At 52.6% G+C, this 16,467-nt stretch overlaps 3 protein-coding genes across 5 annotated transcripts; all 3 read right to left on the bottom strand.

Annotated features, from left to right (window-relative positions):
- Positions 1 to 3,592: 3,592 nt before the first annotated feature.
- LOC149918791 (feather keratin 1-like) lies at positions 3,593 to 7,501 on the bottom strand. 3 transcript variants are annotated; one of them, XM_090138161.1, is made up of 2 exons: positions 7,220 to 7,501; positions 3,593 to 3,669 (listed from the first exon to the last, which is right to left on the bottom strand). In XM_090138161.1, exons 1-2 carry the CDS (start codon positions 7,488 to 7,490, stop codon positions 3,593 to 3,595), a joined length of 348 nt encoding a protein of 115 aa, XP_089994287.1. In that variant the 5' UTR covers positions 7,491 to 7,501. The 3 variants fall into 3 exon arrangements, with proteins under 3 accessions (XP_089994287.1, XP_089994288.1, XP_089994289.1); XM_090138162.1 differs by having other exon boundaries at positions 7,229 to 7,501; XM_090138163.1 differs by having other exon boundaries at positions 3,593 to 3,656; positions 7,240 to 7,501.
- A 1,042-nt stretch (positions 7,502 to 8,543) lies between these two features.
- Positions 8,544 to 9,325, bottom strand: LOC149918790 (feather keratin 1-like). Its single transcript, XM_090138379.1, has one exon. The coding sequence runs from the start codon at positions 9,323 to 9,325 to the stop codon at positions 9,023 to 9,025; it is 303 nt and encodes a 100-aa protein (XP_089994505.1). The 3' UTR covers positions 8,544 to 9,022.
- Positions 9,326 to 12,663: 3,338 nt separating this feature from the next.
- LOC149918789 (feather keratin 1-like) lies at positions 12,664 to 12,966 on the bottom strand. The gene has a single exon (XM_090138165.1). The coding sequence runs from the start codon at positions 12,964 to 12,966 to the stop codon at positions 12,664 to 12,666; it is 303 nt and encodes a 100-aa protein (XP_089994291.1).
- Positions 12,967 to 16,467: the final 3,501 nt, after the last annotated feature.

Raw genomic sequence — 16,467 nt, 5'->3', positions numbered from 1 at the left:
GGCTGTGGGGTGGAGGGTCTCTGGAAGAGGAGGTATTGGGTGAGCCAAGGGTGTTGTGGGGGTAGAAGAGCAGTAATGTGGGCTTCCCAGGGAGTGGGGTGACGCGATGTGGAGCTGTGGGCAGTGTGGCCGTGGGGAAGCAGAAAGGCTACTCAGGCTGTTGGCAGAGGGGGTGCTGGGAGCTGGGCCAGGTCGGGCGGGTTTAAGGTCAGCAGTGGGGCACAGGCTCACCTGGAGGTTTGCAGAGGAGAAGGTGTCAGGAGAGTGGTGTGAAGGAGTGAGGCACAGGGCCGGCTTTTATGCAGCTGTGTGAGTGCCTGAGGGCTTGGAGAGAGCCTCTGCGCATGGCAGCATTGTACAGCGTGCTGCTCTTGCATGACATAGTTTTGGCAGTCCTGGGATGTGTGTTCTTCCAGCAATTCTGCCTTTTCGCGTCCTTCTCTTGAGGACATGTGCTTCTGCCAGCAGCGGCACCTTTCAAGTGAGAATATTGTAGGCCAAAGGAGTGTTCTTGCATATTTGAGTCAGGGCACGTGAAAGTAGTGGCCAAAGCACAGAATGGGAGCAGTGTTGACAGTGAGGTCATTGCTTGGCATCTGTGCACTATGCTTTGTGTCTTTGTTGCCAGTGGAGTTGCCAAATCTCCATGCCTGGGCATTCTTGGTATACTGGTTTTGAAATTATGACACTTCCTTTTCTGAAATGAAAACCCATGTCGTTCACTAAGGGAACCGTACAGGCATAATTTCTGTGACCTTCATCAAAGTTATTCTTAGTGTTTTCCACCAACTTCTTCTGGAGAAAATCTCCAGCATATATCTAGAAAAATACTTAATACATTGAGTGAACTGGTGGCTCCCAAGTCCAACTCAAAGGCTTTTATTAGATTTGGTTACATCGGGCAGGTGACCAGTCTGCTGTCAGATTACCCAGAGCTCCATTTTTGGATCTGTTCTCTTCCATGTTTTACTAAATGATCTGGATGCAGGACTCAGATGCATACAAATTAAGAAGTTTTTGGATGATAATGGCTAGGGATGAGCTGTTGACTCTCTCAGTATTAGGGAGGTCTTGGGAGAGCTCTTGAGAGACCAGAGGGCTGGGCCATCATCAATGGCATGAAGGTTGATGAGAGCAAGAGCTTGATCCCGCAGCTGGAATGGAGATATCCAGGAGATATCTGGGTATTTGGGGATGAGAGACTTAAGAGCAGCCCCACAGAAAGAGGTCAGGAGGTTCTGTTTGATGGCAAGTTGATTCTGAGTCTGCAGTGTGCCCTGGCAGCCTAAATGGTTGACCATAGCACGGGGTGCATTGAGATGAGGACTGCCAGTGGGAGACTCGGTTGTCCCAGTCTGCTCTGTGCTGGTGTGGCCTCACCTCAAGTACTGTGCTCACCTTCAGCTTCAGCAGTACAAGACAAGGGGAAAGAAGTCCCTACAGAGCAGTGCTGGATCTCAGGGCTGATGCCGGTGGGATGAAGTTCAACAAGACCAAGTGCCGGGTCGTGCACTTTGGCCACAACACTCCCAGGCAACGCTACAGGCTTGGGGCAGAGCGGCTGGAAGACTGCATAGAGAAAACGGACCTGGGGGGATTGGTTGATTCTCAACTGAAAATGAGGCAGCAGTGTGCCCGTATAACCAAGAAGGCATCCTGACTTGTATCAGAAGTAGTGTGGCCAGCGGGAGCAGGGAAGTGATCATCCCTTTGTCCTCTGCCCTGGTGAGGCCGCACCTCGAGTGCTGTGTTCAGTTCTGGGCCGCTCACTACAAGAAAGACATTGAGGCCCTGGAGCGTGTCCAGAGAAGGAGAATGTCAGGTAAGGGGTCTGGAGCACAAGTCTTATGGGGAGCGGCTGAGTGGGCTGGGATTGTTTCATCTGGAGAAGAGGAGGCTCAGAGGTCACCTTATGGCTCTCTACAACTACCTGAAAGGAGGTTGTGGTGAGGTGGCGCTTGGTCTCTTCTCCCGTGTAACTAGCGATTGGTCTAGAGGGAATGGCTTCAAGTTGTGCCAGAGGAGATTCAGCTTGGACATTAGGAAGTACTTCTCTGAGAACGATGAGGTGCTGGAACGGGCTGCCCAAGGAGGTGCTGGAGTCCCTGACCGTGGAGGTGTTGAAGAAACATTTAGATGTTGTACTGAGGGACGTGGTTTAGTGGGAAATATTGGTGAAAGGTGTAAAGTTTGTCTGAGTGTCTTTTCCAACCTTGGTGATTCCATGATTCTGAGTCCAAAGGACCTGTTGTGTTGCAACCACAAAAGCTGAGGGTCCTCTCCGATGTCTTCTTTGCACTGATGACAATTATCTTAGAAAGGTCACGATAATGAGGGGAGGTTCCAGAAAACTGGGAGAGCTTCATCCCACTCCTGTCCTCAAGAAATGAAGAAGGAAGGTGTGAGGGTCCGCAGGCTGGTTGGCCTGACATGAGTCAGTGGGAAGGAGTTGAAGGAAGGGGTGGCAGAGTTTGTGGCAAGACATGGCTGTGGGGGTAGAGGGTCCCTGGAAGAGAGGGTGTTGGGTGAGCGGAGAGTGCTCTGGCTTTGAGGAGTACCGCTGTAGGCTTCCCAGGTAGTGTGGAGGCGTGGTGTGGAGTGCAGGGAGTGTGACTGTTTGTGAGCAGAAAGGCTGCTGAATCTGGGTCAGAGGGGGTGTGAATAGCTTGGCCAGGTGGGGCAGGGGAAGAAATGTATTGGGGTGCAGGCTCACCTGGAGGATGGCAGTGGAGAAGGCATCGAGAGAATGGTGTGAGGGAGCGAGGCACAGGGCCGGCTTTTATGCTGCACGCTGTGTGAGCGTGGTAGCCCAAGGCTTGGTGGTGGAGTCAGCCTTGCCTGAGATCCATGTTGCAGAGTGAGGTAATGGAACAGAATGACCCCAAAGGAAGTTTGCAGATGGCAGCAAATGGGGAGGAACAGCTCATGCAGGAGATGGTCATGTCAATATTCTGAGTTCTGTATAGAGGCTGCAGTGTGGGTCAGAGAGGAATGTCATGAGGTATCAGAAAGGGCAACGTGAATTCCTGCTTTTGGGAGGAGCACCATCAATCAGCAAGTACATGGTGGCCAATAAATGGATAGGCAGCTCAGCCCAGCAGGAATTTGTGATGCTGCTGCTGAAGAAGCTATCCACTGGGCAGCAATTTCACAGAACCCATTCCGACCCACCCTGATGACGTCTTGAGCCTCGCCTTGGCAGTGGGAGAGATGAGAAGTGCATCCAGTGAAGAAACAACATATGAGGCTGGCATGCATGAGAACTTTATTGGGGATCAGAAATGAAAAGAAAGGAGCACCAAAAGAAATGGCCACATGCTGAAGTGTGTGTAGCATGGCCATCAGCCACCTTCCAGAGCAGCAGAACGATGCAGAGAAGGGCTGAGGAGAAGAGAAGCATTTGCACAGGTCGTGCTTCCAGGCAGTGTGGTTTAGTCCCCTGCCCTGCTTGTTTGCGTGGTGCCATGAATGAAGAGCCATGGCTGAGGAGCAGGTGAGCCCCTGTGGCACAAATGGCTCAGATGTGCATCACTGGGATGCGAGGCTCCTTGCAGGGTGCAGGTGGTTGGTGTCGGGGTGTGGGCGCAGGCCCTTAGCAGGGGTAGCGGGCTCTCCCGCCATTGTAGCAGCCCAGGCCTCCGAAGCCGAAGCCGCCAGAGGAGATGGCCACTCCCTGGGCATTGAGGGCGCTGCCCACGGCAGCTGATGAGGAGGATCCGACGGCGGTGTTCTGGGGGAAGGAGCTGAGGATGGGTCCCGGCAGGGTGACCAGCACGGCGGGAGGCTGGATGACGACTTGGGAGTCCTGGCACTGCCTGACACAGGGCTCGTTGCAGCTGTTAGCCAGCGGGGTGGGTCCGCAGGGGCGGCAGAGGTCGGAGCAGGACATGGCTGTGGGGTGGAGGGTCTCTGGAAGAGAGGGTGTTGGGTAAGCAGAAGGTGTTGAGGACCCTGGAAGCTGTGCTGGGCGTGGCCCAGGGAGCAAGGAGTAGAGGCTTGGGGTTATGGGGAGCATGGCTTTTGGGGAGGAGGTAGAGCTGCAGAGTCTAGGGGCCAAAGCATTGTGGATAGCAAAGCCAGGTGGAGTGGGAGAAGGAGGAGAGCAGGGTGAACGCTTACCTAGAGGAGTGCAGAGGAGAAGGTGTCAGGAGAAGTGTGTGAGGGAGCGAGGCTCAGGGCCGGCTTTTATGCTGCTGTGTGAGTGCCCGAGGGCTTGGAGAGAGCCTCTGCGCATGGCGGCATTGTGCAGTGAGCAGCTCTTGCGTGCCAAACCATGAGAAATCATGAGGTGGGGTGTTATTTTCTTCCTAGAAAACTTCCACTCCATTTCCTGGTGTTGTGGATTTGATCCTTTGACCCTGTCAGCACTTCTGAGTGTGACTGGAGTGATGAGGAAGGCGCATCTCATGGACGATGTGGGAAGGCTTGTCCTCAGCTTTGGAGGAGTGATGTGGTGTCCTTAGTGATGCCATCCTGTGCTACTCATGCAGTCGTGTTTGTGGCCACTTGGTGAGGTGCAGGCCCCATTCTTGGCATCCTTTGAGGGCTGTTCTGTGATTCCCAGGTGCGTTTGGCTTGAGATGCTGCTAGTTGCACTGCACTGCACTCCCTGCGTGCCCTAGAATTAATCTGCTTTCCTTGAGCTTAGTCGTTGTCTTCTGCATTGGGTGTGTTGTGCCAAGATGTTGGTTCCCCTTTTGCTTTGAAAAATGTGTTTTGGAGAAAGGAGACAGGCTGTGTTGGGCTGTTTCAGCTTCGGTCCATCCAAGGTGGTTATAGTATATTTAGACAGAGGAGGGCAATTTGTGGAGTTGATTCTGGGGTCCTTCATCGGTTTGGGTGTAAATGGACGATGCAGCCATGAGCCCTTTCATGACATCTTCTGAGCCAATGTGGGTTAGACAAGTGGAGAGCAAGGTGGACTGAAAGCAGCAGGTGGAAGGACTGTGCCCAGAGCCTTGTGTTGGAGGGCTCCCTGTGTAGCTGGAGGTAAGTTCCTCATGGTTACTAGTAGAGTATTGGGGATCTCCTCTCAATGCTGCATGCTGCTCTTGCATCACATGGTGTTGCGCGTCATGTGTTACGTGTTGTTCTTCCAGCAACTCTGCCTTTTTGCATCCTTGAGGACGCGTCCATTTGGCACTGGTGGCACGTTCTGAGTGAGAGTCCTGGAGGGCACAGGAGGGATTTGGCACGTTCGTGTCAGAGTATGCGGAAGATTCTGTGTGCAAAGCACAGAAGAGGAGTCAGTGAGATCATGGCTTGGCACTTGTGCAATATGGTTTGTGTCTTTGTTGTTAGAGGAGTTGCCAATTCCAAACGGCTTTGGAAGCCCTGTCTGGGCATTCTGGGTATCCCAGATGGGAGAAGATGGCACTTCTTTCATGAGATGATTACCCATCTTGTTCAGCAATGGATCCCAGTAGACCAAATTTCTAAGGACTTCTGCAAAGATTTTCAGAGTTTTCCTCCATATGGTTTTGGGGAAAACGCCTAGCTCATTTATGGGCAAAGACAGAAAGCGTTGAGTGAACTGTTGCCTCACAAGTCCAACTGAAAGTCCTTTCTCAAATGTGGTTCTGTTCCAAAGGGATTGGGCATGCAACAGGCTCCCTAAGGCAGTGCAAAAGCACTATGGCTGCTGGATTTCCAGAAACATTGGACAGTGCCTTCTAGATCTATTTTCAAAGAGTGCGTTGTGGAGGCATGAGTTGGAGTCAGTGATCCTTATGGGTCCCTTCCAACATCCTAGGGTATTCTCGGATTGCACTGCATTTGTTCCCTCCCTGAGCTCGTTGCAGCTGGTTAGCCAGCCTTTAGCTCTTGTCTTCCCCACGGGGTGTGCCGCATGGCTGGCTGGATGCCCCTTGATGTTGGAAGGCGGTAGCTGGGAGAAAGGAGGCTGCCTGTTTTGTGTCATTCCTGCTTGGGTCGCACCCTGGAGATTTCCAAGTAGGCAGGGGAGGGCTGTCTGTGGGGGCAGGACTCTGTCCTCTCACGCCTGGTTCATTGCTAGCAAGCTGTGTGATGTCAGGACTCCTGCCATGCTCCCCAAACGGTGGCATTGCGCAGTGCATTGGAATGCCCTTTTCTAGGGGGAAATCACGCACATTCACAGTGCGGAGGTGGGGATGGCACACTGCTAGATGGGGGTTTGCTGGGCTGGTTGGTGAGATGTGGGATGAGCTGTGAGGGTGACAAGAGGCCGAGGGTGAGTGGGTCTGTCAGAAAAGGCAGGCTGGTGAAACACGGTGTTCAGATTGAGTGTCAAGGGTTGAGGTTATTTTCCTGCCCAGCGTTTGTTGTTCCCAAAGAGCATTTGCCTATTTCCAGGGAAAACGGAATGCACCGTGACTGTCCTGGGCTGCAGACGTGAGGTGATTATGGTGATATTTGCATACTGAAGGGTAAATTAATGGCTTGTACTGTCTCTGGTCATGAGATGGAGTGTTTTCCAGATTGTCACAGAGGTGAAGAGTGCTTGTTTTTGAGGATAACAGGAAGGCTGTGCTGAAATGCACTGGTGCTGTTGGGTTTCACCCTAGAATAGGGAGGGTCTGATGTGGTGGTTTTGCTGATTTTGCAAAGTAGTGGTAATGAGGAGAGGTTTCTGAAAACTGGCGGAGTATAAGCCATGGTGCGCGTTTTGCAAGCGGTTCTAAAAAAGCCTGGTGCTTGCTGGTGAGGAAGAGTACTATTTGTCTGTCTTTGGGCTAGTGTAGATGCCACGTGATGTGCTGAAGGCCTTCTGCTAGCCACCAGTGCTCTTGATGGTGACATGGTTGTAAGAGAAGGTCTTGGGTCTGTTTTTGACCTGGCATGATGGTTTCCAGAGCCATACCTTTGTAGTGGGTGAGGTGTTAAGAGTATTGGGCGAAGAAAGGATGAGAGGAATCGGAGGCTGGCATGCATGAGATCTTTATTGAGGAAAACACACTAAAAAGAAGGATTCACTCGGTGATGGCCAAGTGGAAAGGTCGCAATATAAGGTGCAAAGAAAGAAGAAATTTACTGCACTGATATTCCCAGACAGCATGGTCTGACGCTGTTCCCTGCTTGTTTGCTTTGTGCCATGCAAAGAGGAGTCATGGCAAATGAGCTGTTGTACCATCAGTGACCCAGTGGTGCCTCCTGAGTGCGTGAGGCGCGTTGCAGGGTGCAGGTGGTTGGTGTCGGGGTGTGGGCGCAGGCCCTTAGCAGGGGTAGCGGGCTCTCCAGCCATTGTAGCAGCCCAGGCCTCCGAAGCCGAAGCCGCCGGAGGAGATGGCCACTCCCTGGGCATTGAGGGCGCTGCCCACGGCAGCTGATGAGGAGGATCCGACGGCGGTGTTCTGGGGGAAGGAGCTGAGGATGGGTCCCGGCAGGGTGACCACGACGGTGGAGGGCTGGATGACGACTTGGGAGTCCTGGCACTGCCTGACACAGGGCTCGTTGCAGCTGTTAGCCAGCGGGGTGGGTCCGCAGGGGCGGCAGAGGTCGGAGCAGGACATGGTTGTGGGGTGGATGGTCCCTGGAAGAGAGGGTGTTGTGCAAATGGAGGTTGTTGAGGACCCAAGAAGCTGTGCTGGGTGTGGCCCAGTGAGCAAGTTGGTTGGGGTTGGGGCTAGGGGTGGTGGAGAGCATGGTTCCTGGGGAGGCAGAAGGGCTGCAGAGTCTTGGGTCCAAGGAGTTGTGGATAGCCAAGCCAGGTGGGGTGGGCAAAGGAGGGCAGCAGCTCACATGCTTACCTAGAGGAGTGCAGAGGAGAAGGTGTCAGGAGAAGTGTGTGAAGGAGCGAGGCTCAGGGCCGGCTTTTATGCTGCTGTGTGAGTGCCTGAGGGCTTGGAGAGAGCCTCTGCGCATGGCAGCACTGTGCAGCAAGCTTTTGTCGCTTGCCAAGGCCTGGTCATTGTGCAGCGAGCTGCTGTTGCATGCCAAAACTTGACCGGTGATGTGGTAATGTGGTTTTGTCTTTCCGCAACGCTTCCTTTTCTTTTCCCTGTCTTGTGGTTGTGTTCCTTTAACCCTGATGTCAGTGTTTAAGTGGGAATGGTGTTTGAGTCAAAGCATGCTGAAAGCGTGAGTTGTGTTTATCAGGAATGAGGTCCCCGCGTGGCACTTGTGTGTGGTCATTTGTGGCTGTGTTGCAAAGTGGGTAGCCCATCTTGTGGCGTCCTTGGAAGGCTGCTTCAGGCTTCAAAGCTTTGCCTGTTGCACTTGGTCCTCTGGAATCACATTCCCTCCTTCCTTGCTGTCACGGAGTTAACTAGATCAATCTATGCCCGTGACAGGGATCTATGTCTGTGACAGGGGGCTGTAGGCCCCTGCTCCCCCACCCCCTTGGCCCACAGAATGGGAGGGAAGGAAGGGAGGAAAAAAAACAGCGGCAACAATCTATGGAGGAAAACTTATTTTACTAACTATGATATCGGAATGCAAGATAACACAATATAATACAATCGAATTGAAATTGAGACTAATAAATAAGATCGGAGAGAGAGAGTTCCTGAGACCGAGTCAAACCTGAAAAGAGCTTGGAACGGCTGGGAAAGCACCCTCCTCCAGCACCCACTGCCAGGCAGTAAGAGACCTCCCCACCCGGAAGGGTCAGGTCCCATGACTTCCGTAATGTATAGGGATAGGTACCTAGAATTGGAGCACTAACACTTTAATTCCAGTGCACTACATGATGTTTTGATGTGGGATACTGAAAACCAAAAAACATAAAACCATGGCAGGAGGAATCGGAGGCTGGCATGCGTGAGAACTTTATTGAGGAAATCACACGAAAAGGAAGGATTCACTTGGTCATCACCAAGTGGAAAGAGTGCAATTTAAGGTGCAAAGAAAGAAGAGAGTTACTGCACTCATGTTCCCGGACAGCATGGTCTGACACTGTTCCCTGCTTGCTTGTTTTGTGCCATGAAAAGAGGAGCCATGGCAGGTGATGCAGTGTGCCATCAGTGACACAGAGACGTGAGCTCAGTGCATGAGGCTCCTTGCAGGGTGCAGGTGGTTGGTGTTGGGGTGTGGGCGCAGGCCCTTAGCAGGGGTAGCGGGCTCTCCAGCCATTGTAGCAGCCCAGGCCTCCGTAGCCGAAGCCGCCGGAGGAGATGGCCACTCCCTGGGCATTGAGGGCGCTGCCCACGGCAGCTGATGAGGAGGATCCGACGGCGGTGTTCTGGGGGAAGGAGCTGAGGATGGGTCCCGGCAGGGTGACCACGACGGTGGAGGGCTGGATGACGACTTGGGAGTCCTGGCACTGCCTGACACAGGGCTCGTTGCAGCTGTTAGCCAGCGGGGTGGGTCCCCCGCTGCAGGGGCGGCAGAGGTCGTAGCAGGACATGGCTGAGGGGTGGAGGGTCTCTGGAAGAGAGGGTGTTGGGTGAGTTGGGGGTGCTGTTGGTGTGAGGAGCTGTGCTGTGGTGACCAAGGGAGCAGGGAGCTGTGGGTTCAGGTGCAGGGTGTGTGGCAGTGGGGTGGTTCATGATCTGCAGAATCTCGGGGCAGAGGGGGTGTGGAGAACTTGGCCAGGTGGGGCAGGGATTCAAGGGACTGAGGGTCAGGCTCACCTGGAGGATTGCAGAGGAGAAGGCGTCAGGAGAGTGGTGTGAGGCAGCGAGGCTCAGGGCCGGCTTTTATGCTGCTGTGTGAGTGCCCGAGGGCTTGGAGAGAGCCACTGCGCATGGAAGCATTGTTGAAAACGCTGCTGTTGCATGCCAAAACCTGAGAAGTCATGGGGGGGCGTGTTATTGTCTTCGCACAACACTTCCTTTTCATTTCCTTGTGTTGTGGATTTGACCCTTTGACCCTGTCGGCATTTCTGAGTGTGACTGGAGTGATGAGGAAGGCGCATCTCATGGAAGATGTTGGAAGGCTTGTCCACAGCTTTTTAGGAGTGATGTGGTCTCCTTAGTGATGCCATCCTGTACTACTCATGCTGTCGTGTTTGTGGCCACTTGGTGAGGTGCAGGCCCCATTCTTGGCATCCTTCGAGGGCTGTTCTGTGATTCCCAGGTGCGTTTGGCTTGAGATGCTGCTGGTTGCACTGCACTGCACTCCCTGCGTGCCCTAGAATTAATTTGCTTTCCTTGAGCTTAGTCATTGTTTTCTGCATTGGGTGTGTTGTGTCAAGATGTTGGTTCGCCATTTGCTTTGAAAACTGTGTTTTGGAGAAAGGAGACAGGCTGTTTTTTGCTACGGCATTGGGCGATCCAAGGTGGTTTCAGTATATTTAGACAGAGGAGGCCAATTTGTGGAGTTGAGATTTTGGGACCTTTATTGTTTTTTGTGTTAATGGATGATGCAGCCATGAGGCACTTCATGAAATTTCTGGAGAAGATGAAACAAAGTAGGAAGAGGAAGAGGGTCTGTTCAATTGGATGTGCCTAGGTGTGTGAGGCCTGGTGGGTTTCACCCAGGAATGCTGAGGGAGCTGTGAGGGGTGGGTCCAGAGAAGGGCTACAGGGAAGATCAAATGGCTGGAGCGCATTACTGTGGAGAAAGGCTGACGGAGTTGGGCTTGTTCAGCCTGGATAAGAGTTGGTTCCAGGGACATCTCACTGTGGCCTTCCAGTACATGAAGGGAGCTTACAGGCAGGAGGGGAACCAACTTTTTACAGAGTCTGATCATGATAGAACATTTGAATGGATTGAGGAGAAATTTGGTTAAGATGTAAGGAAGAAATTTGTGACTCAGGTGCTGGTGAGGCCCTGGCCCAGGCTGCCCAGTCAACTTGTGCATTCTTCTTCCCTGGGGCATTCAAGGCCAGTTTGGATGGGCCCAGTTGGGAGGCAGTCGGCCCACAGAAGGGATGGTGGTTAAGATTCCTTCCAACCTTCACCATTCCACATTTGTATAATTGTATGATTTGAGACTGTCTTCCTTGCAACGCTCGTCCAGAAGCTGAGCCAGTGTGGGTTAGACAAGTGGAGAGCGAGTTGGAGTTAAAGCAGCTCCTGGTGGAAGTCCTGTGCCCAGAGCCTTGTGATGGAGGGCTCCCTGTGTAGCTGGAGGTAAGTTCCTCATGCTTACTGTGGAGTGTTAGGGATCTCCTCTCAATGCTGCATGCTACTCTTGCATCACGTAGTGTTGCTCGTCATGTGTTATGTGTTGTTCTTCCAGCAACTCTGCCTTTTTGCATCCTTGAGGACGCATCCATTTGGCACTGGTGTGCCATCAAGTTACAAGAGAGACATGCCATCCCATCGTGTCAGAGTATGCGGAAGATTCTGTGTGCAAAGCACAGAAGAGGAGTCAGAAAGGTGATGGCTTGGCACTTGTGCAATATGGTTTGTGTCTTTGTTGTTAGAGGAGTTGCTAATTCCAACCAGCTGTGGAAGCCTGGGGAGTAGTAGGCAGGGGAGGGCTGTTTGCGAGAGCAGGACTCTTGCCTGGTGCATAGCTGTCAAACTCTGCGGTGTCAGGACTCCTGCCATGCTCCCCAAATGGTGGCACTCACCACTGAATTGTAATGCCCGTTTCCAGGGGGAAATCATGCACATTCACAGTGTGGAGGTGGGGCTGGCACACTGCCAGATGGGGGTCTGCTGGGCTGGCTGGTGAGATCTGGGATGAGCTGTGAGGGTGACAAGAGGCCGACGGTGAGTGTGTCTGTCAGAAAAGGCAGGCTGGTGAAGCACGGTGTTTGGGTTGTGTGTCAAGGAGTAAGGCTATTTTCCTGCACTCTGTTTTTTGTTCCCAAAGAGCGTTTGCCTATTTCCTGGGAGAACTCAATGGGCACTGATTGTCCTGGGCTGCAGACCTGAGGTGATTGTGGTGATCTTTGCATCCTGGAGGGTAAATTAATTGGTTGTACTGTCTCTGGTCAAGAGCTCGAGTGTTTTCCAGATTGTCACAGAGGAGAAGAGTGCTGGGTTTTGAGGATAGCAGGAAGGCTGTGCATAAATCCAATGGAGCTGTTGTGTTGCACCTGCCACGGAGTTAATAGATCAATCTACGCCCGTGACAGGGGGCAGTAGGTCCCTGCCCCCCACACCCCCGACCCCACAAAATGGGAAGGAAGGAAGGAAGGGAGGAAAACTTATTTTACTAACTATGATATCGGAATGCAAGATAACGCAATATAATACAATCGAATTGAAATTGAGACTAATAAATCAAATAAGATAGGAGAGAGAGAGTTCCTGAGACCGAGTCAAACCTGAAAAGAGCTTGGAACGGCTAGGAAAGCACCCTCCTCCAGCACCCACTGCCAGGCAGTAAGAGACCGCCCCACCCGGAAGGGTCAGATCCCATGACTTCCATAATGTATAGGGATAGGTACCTAGAATTGGAGCACTAACACTTCAATTCCAGTGCACTACGTGATGTTTTGATGTGGGATACTGAAAACCAAAAAACATAAAACCATGGCAGGAGGAATCGGAGGCTGGCATGCATGAGAACTTTATTGAGGAAATCACACTAAAAGGAAGGATTCACTTGGTGATCACCAAGTGGAAAGAGCGCAATTTAAGGTGCAAAGAAAGAAGAGAGTTACTGCACTCATGTTCCCAGACAGCATGGTCTGACACTGTTCCCTGCTTGCTTGTTTTGTGCCATGCAAAGAGGAGTCATGGCAAATGAGCTGTTGTACCATCAGTGAGCCAGTGGTGCCTCCTGAGTGCGTGAGGCGCGTTGCAGGGTGCAGGTGGTTGGTGTTGGGGTGTGGGCGCAGGCCCTTAGCAGGGGTAGCGGGCTCTCCAGCCATTGTAGCAGCCCAGGCCTCCGAAGCCGAAGCCGCCGGAGGAGATGGCCACTCCCTGGGCATTGAGGGCGCTGCCCACGGCAGCTGATGAGGAGGATCCGACGGCGGTGTTCTGGGGGAAGGAGCTGAGGATGGGTCCCGGCAGGGTGACCAGCACGGCGGGAGGCTGGATGACGACTTGGGAGTCCTGGCACTGCCTGACACAGGGCTCGTTGCAGCTGTTAGCCAGCGGGGTGGGTCCCCCGCTGCAGGGGCGGCAGAGGTCGGAGCAGGACATGGTTGTGGGGTGAATGGTCCCTGGAAGAGAGGGTGTTGTGCAAATGGAGGTTGTTGAGGACCCAAGAAGCTGTGCTGGGTGTGGCCCAGTGAGCAAGTTGGTTGGGGATGGGGCTTGGGGTTGTGGGCAGCATGGTTCCTGGGGAGGCAGAAGGGCTGCAGAGTCTTGGGTCCAAGGAGTTGTGGATAGCCAAGCCAGGTGGGGTGGGCAAAGGAGGGCAGCAGCTCACATGCTTACCTAGAGGAGTGCAGAGGAGAAGGTGTCAGGAGAAGTGTGTGAAGGAGCGAGGCTCAGGGCCGGCTTTTATGCTGCTGTGTGAGTGCCTGAAGGCTTGGAGAGAGCCTCTGCGCATGGCAGCACTGTGCAGCAAGCTTTTGTCGCTTGCCAAGGCCTGGTCATTGTGCAGCGAGCTGCTGTTGCATGCCAAAACTTGACCGGTGATGTGGTAATGTGGTTTTGTCTTTCCGCAACGCTTCCTTTTCTTTTCCCTGTCTTGTGGTTGTGTTCCTTTAACCCTGATGTCAGTGTTTAAGTGGGAATGGTGTTTGAGTCAAAGCATGCAGAAAGCGTGAGTTGTGTTTATCAGGAATGAGGTCCCCGCGTGGCACTTGTGTGTGGTCATTTGTGGCTGTGTTGCAAAGTGGGTAGCCCATCTTGTGGCGTCCTTGGAAGGCTGCTTCAGGCTTCAAAGCTTTGCCTGTTGCACTTGGTCCTCTGGAATCACATTCCCTCCTTCCTTGCTGTCACGGAGTTAACTAGATCAATCTATGCCCGTGACAGGGATCTATGTCTGTGACAGGGGGCTGTAGGCCCCTGCTCCCCCACCCCCTTGGCCCACAGAATGGGAGGGAAGGAAGGGAGGAAAAAAAACAGCGGCAACAATCTATGGAGGAAAACTTATTTTACTAACTATGATATCGGAATGCAAGATAATACAATATAATACAATCGAATTGAAATTGAGACTAATAAATAAGATCGGAGAGAGAGAGTTCCTGAGACCGAGTCGAAGCTGAAAAGCTTGGAACGGCTGGGAAAGCACCCTCCAGCACCCACTGCCAGGCAGTAAGAGACCTCCCCACCCGGAAGGGTCAGGTCCCATGACTTCCGTAATGTATAGGGATAGGTACCTGGAATTGGAGCATTAACACTTGAATTCCAGTACATGATGTTCTGCTGTGGAATACTGAAAACCAAAAAACGTAAAACCATGACACCTGCCTTTGTCCCACCTCACTAAGCAGTCTGCAGCTCCTCTCTTTCCCTGGGAGTTCAGCATGGGTTGCTGCTGCCCCTGGTGTCTGCAGAGGTGTGCCTGGAGAAAGGAGGCCGCCTGCTGTGTGCCTGGGGCGGGCAGTCCCTGCAGGCAGAGGAGGGCTGTTTGCCAGAGCAGAATGCTGTCCCTGCGGGGCTGTGTCACAGCTGACAAGACTGCTGGTGTTGGGAATTCTGCCATGCCCCCAGAAAGGTCCCAGTGTCTTCTCTGCATGCCACCCTTACCTGCGGTCATCAAGATGAAAGCGTGGGTTTTGGTCTGACAGAGTGCCATCCTTGGACATGCCTGGTGGGATGTGGGAAAGGCACTGAGACTGAAGAGTGGCGGAAGAACTGGGAAATGTGTTGCGCCATAGCGTTTAATTGTTTTTAATTGAGTTGAGTGTCAAGGAGCACTGCCACTTTTGTGCCCAATGGTTGGTGCTCGGAAAAACATTTGGATGTGTCAGAATGGTGCCGAAGGCCTGCATGCTTCCTGGGGCTGCAACAGGTAGGTCCTTGCAGTGATGTCTGATTACCATAGGGTGGATCGAAGGCGAGTCATGCCTCTGCTCAGCCAAGGTGACTTGATGCAGGCTGTCCCACAGGTCTTTGTTCATGGATAAGATGAGTAGGAAGTGCAACTGGGTGTGAGGAATCCTCTAGGACCTAATGAGTTTCTCCCACAAATGCTGAGGGATGCGTCTGCTGTCTTCGTAAGGCTCTTTTCTGTTGACCCTGTGAAAGTTCATGATGGAAGTGCTTTGTGAAGAATATTCGAGAGTCTTCCTATTCCTGCCTTCAAGAAACGAAGAAGGAAGCGGTGAGAAACTTCAGGCTGGTTGACCTGATGTTAGTCTCTGGGGAGGAGGTGAAGGAAATCCTCGCAGGAAGCAGTGGATTTCCAAAGCCACCTCAGTTTCTTCTGTAGTGAAGTGATCTGCCCGGTGGATGATGGGGAGACATGGCAGTTGATTGTCTTGCGTTCAGGAGGCTTCTTCCCATGACACGATCCCAAAGAAACTGTCCAAGTGGACGCTGGGGTGGGCTTGAAAGTGGCTGAATGCAGCAGTGCGGTGAAGTGTTGTGATTGTGTCCAGACTCGGTAGTAAGGCCAGCACTGTTCAGCACCTGCATTAAAAAGCTGGGTGATGGTAGTGATCCCAGTGAGTTTGCAAATGCTAGAAGATGGGAAGGAGCAGCTGATGCCCCCGGTGTATAGTCCACCTTTGTGAAAGATGTGGAGGGGCTGGGTTATATGTATTACCTCAGGGACGCCATGAGGTAGCGGAAGGGGCAAAGTGAAGTGCTGCAGATGGGAAGCAGTAACATGGAGCAAGAAAAATGAGAGGGTGGCAGCCAGCTTTGCTGAGAAGGACCAGGTTTTACTGCTGGCGAGCAAGGGGATGTTGAGGCAGCACTGCAGCCCTGTGACAAAAGAGTTCCCCATTCTCCAGAAGGCCTTTGGGAAGAGCATCGCTAGCACACTGGAGGATGTACTTTTCTTTCTGTTCAGTGCTGGTGGTTCATGCTTAAGTTTCCCAGGAGGAAGACAGACATGGATATGGTGGAGCAGTTCCAGTGCAGGGCTTCCCCAGTGCTGATGGGCCTGGAGCCTCCTTACGACGTGGAGAAGCTGAGAGAACAGGCAGTTTTGAGCTGGGACACAGGGATGTTCTCAGTAGATCTTCTCCTTGCGTATAAATCGCAGATGTTAGGGAAGGATGTAAAGAGAGCCAGCCCTTTTGCATTACTGTCTGCTGCCAGAAGAAAGGAAGGTGGACAGCACTGAATTGGAACCTTCCTTGGAAGAGAAAGGGAGCTTTTTCCAGGGTGAGGGGGGCAAGTGGTGGAACAGGTTACCCCGCAGAGTAATTTGTGTAGTCCCTGTCCTTTGAGGTGCTGAAAGTCTGGCTGTGTTCCCTGTCTGACCGCTGGAGCTGAGTGTACTTGAGCAGGGCAGTAGTAGTGTGTTGTCACTAACAATTCTCTAACGTGTAAAGGATTCTGTGACTGCTTTTTTTTTGTCAGCGTGGGAGTATCCTGCTGGGGTGTGCTGCCATGGAAAGGTAGTTTCAGAAGGCATGGGCAGAAGGGCCTTGGTGTGCCCAAGACTTTGTGTGGTCAAGCATAGATGTTGTTTGATGTGCTGGAAGCCCAGTTGATGCCCCAACAGTTCTTGTTGGTACCACTGTTGGCAGGGGAGGTGATGGGACCCCTTTGGTGCCATCCTAATGGACCCTTGAG

Source organism: Phasianus colchicus, chromosome 3, assembly GCF_987193195.1.
Source record: "Phasianus colchicus chromosome 3, bPhaCol1.hap1.1, whole genome shotgun sequence".
NCBI lineage: Eukaryota > Metazoa > Chordata > Aves > Galliformes > Phasianidae > Phasianus > Phasianus colchicus.
The sequence above is the reverse complement of the archived record's forward strand: the minus strand, read 5'-3'. Positions and strand labels throughout refer to the sequence as shown.

Excerpts from the sequence above, each read along its gene's own strand:
- LOC149918791 (XM_090138161.1), bottom strand. The coding sequence starts at position 7,490 with ATGTCCTGCTCCGACCTCTGCCGCCCCTGCGGACCCACCCCGCTGGCT. Across the intron at positions 3,670-7,219 it reads AGGCCTGGGCTGCTACAATG|TGGCCATCTCCTCTGGCGGC; the intron begins GCTGGAGAGCCC and ends ATGCCCAGGGAG.
- LOC149918790 (XM_090138379.1), bottom strand. The coding sequence starts at position 9,325 with ATGTCCTGCTACGACCTCTGCCGCCCCTGCAGCGGGGGACCCACCCCG.
- LOC149918789 (XM_090138165.1), bottom strand. The coding sequence starts at position 12,966 with ATGTCCTGCTCCGACCTCTGCCGCCCCTGCAGCGGGGGACCCACCCCG.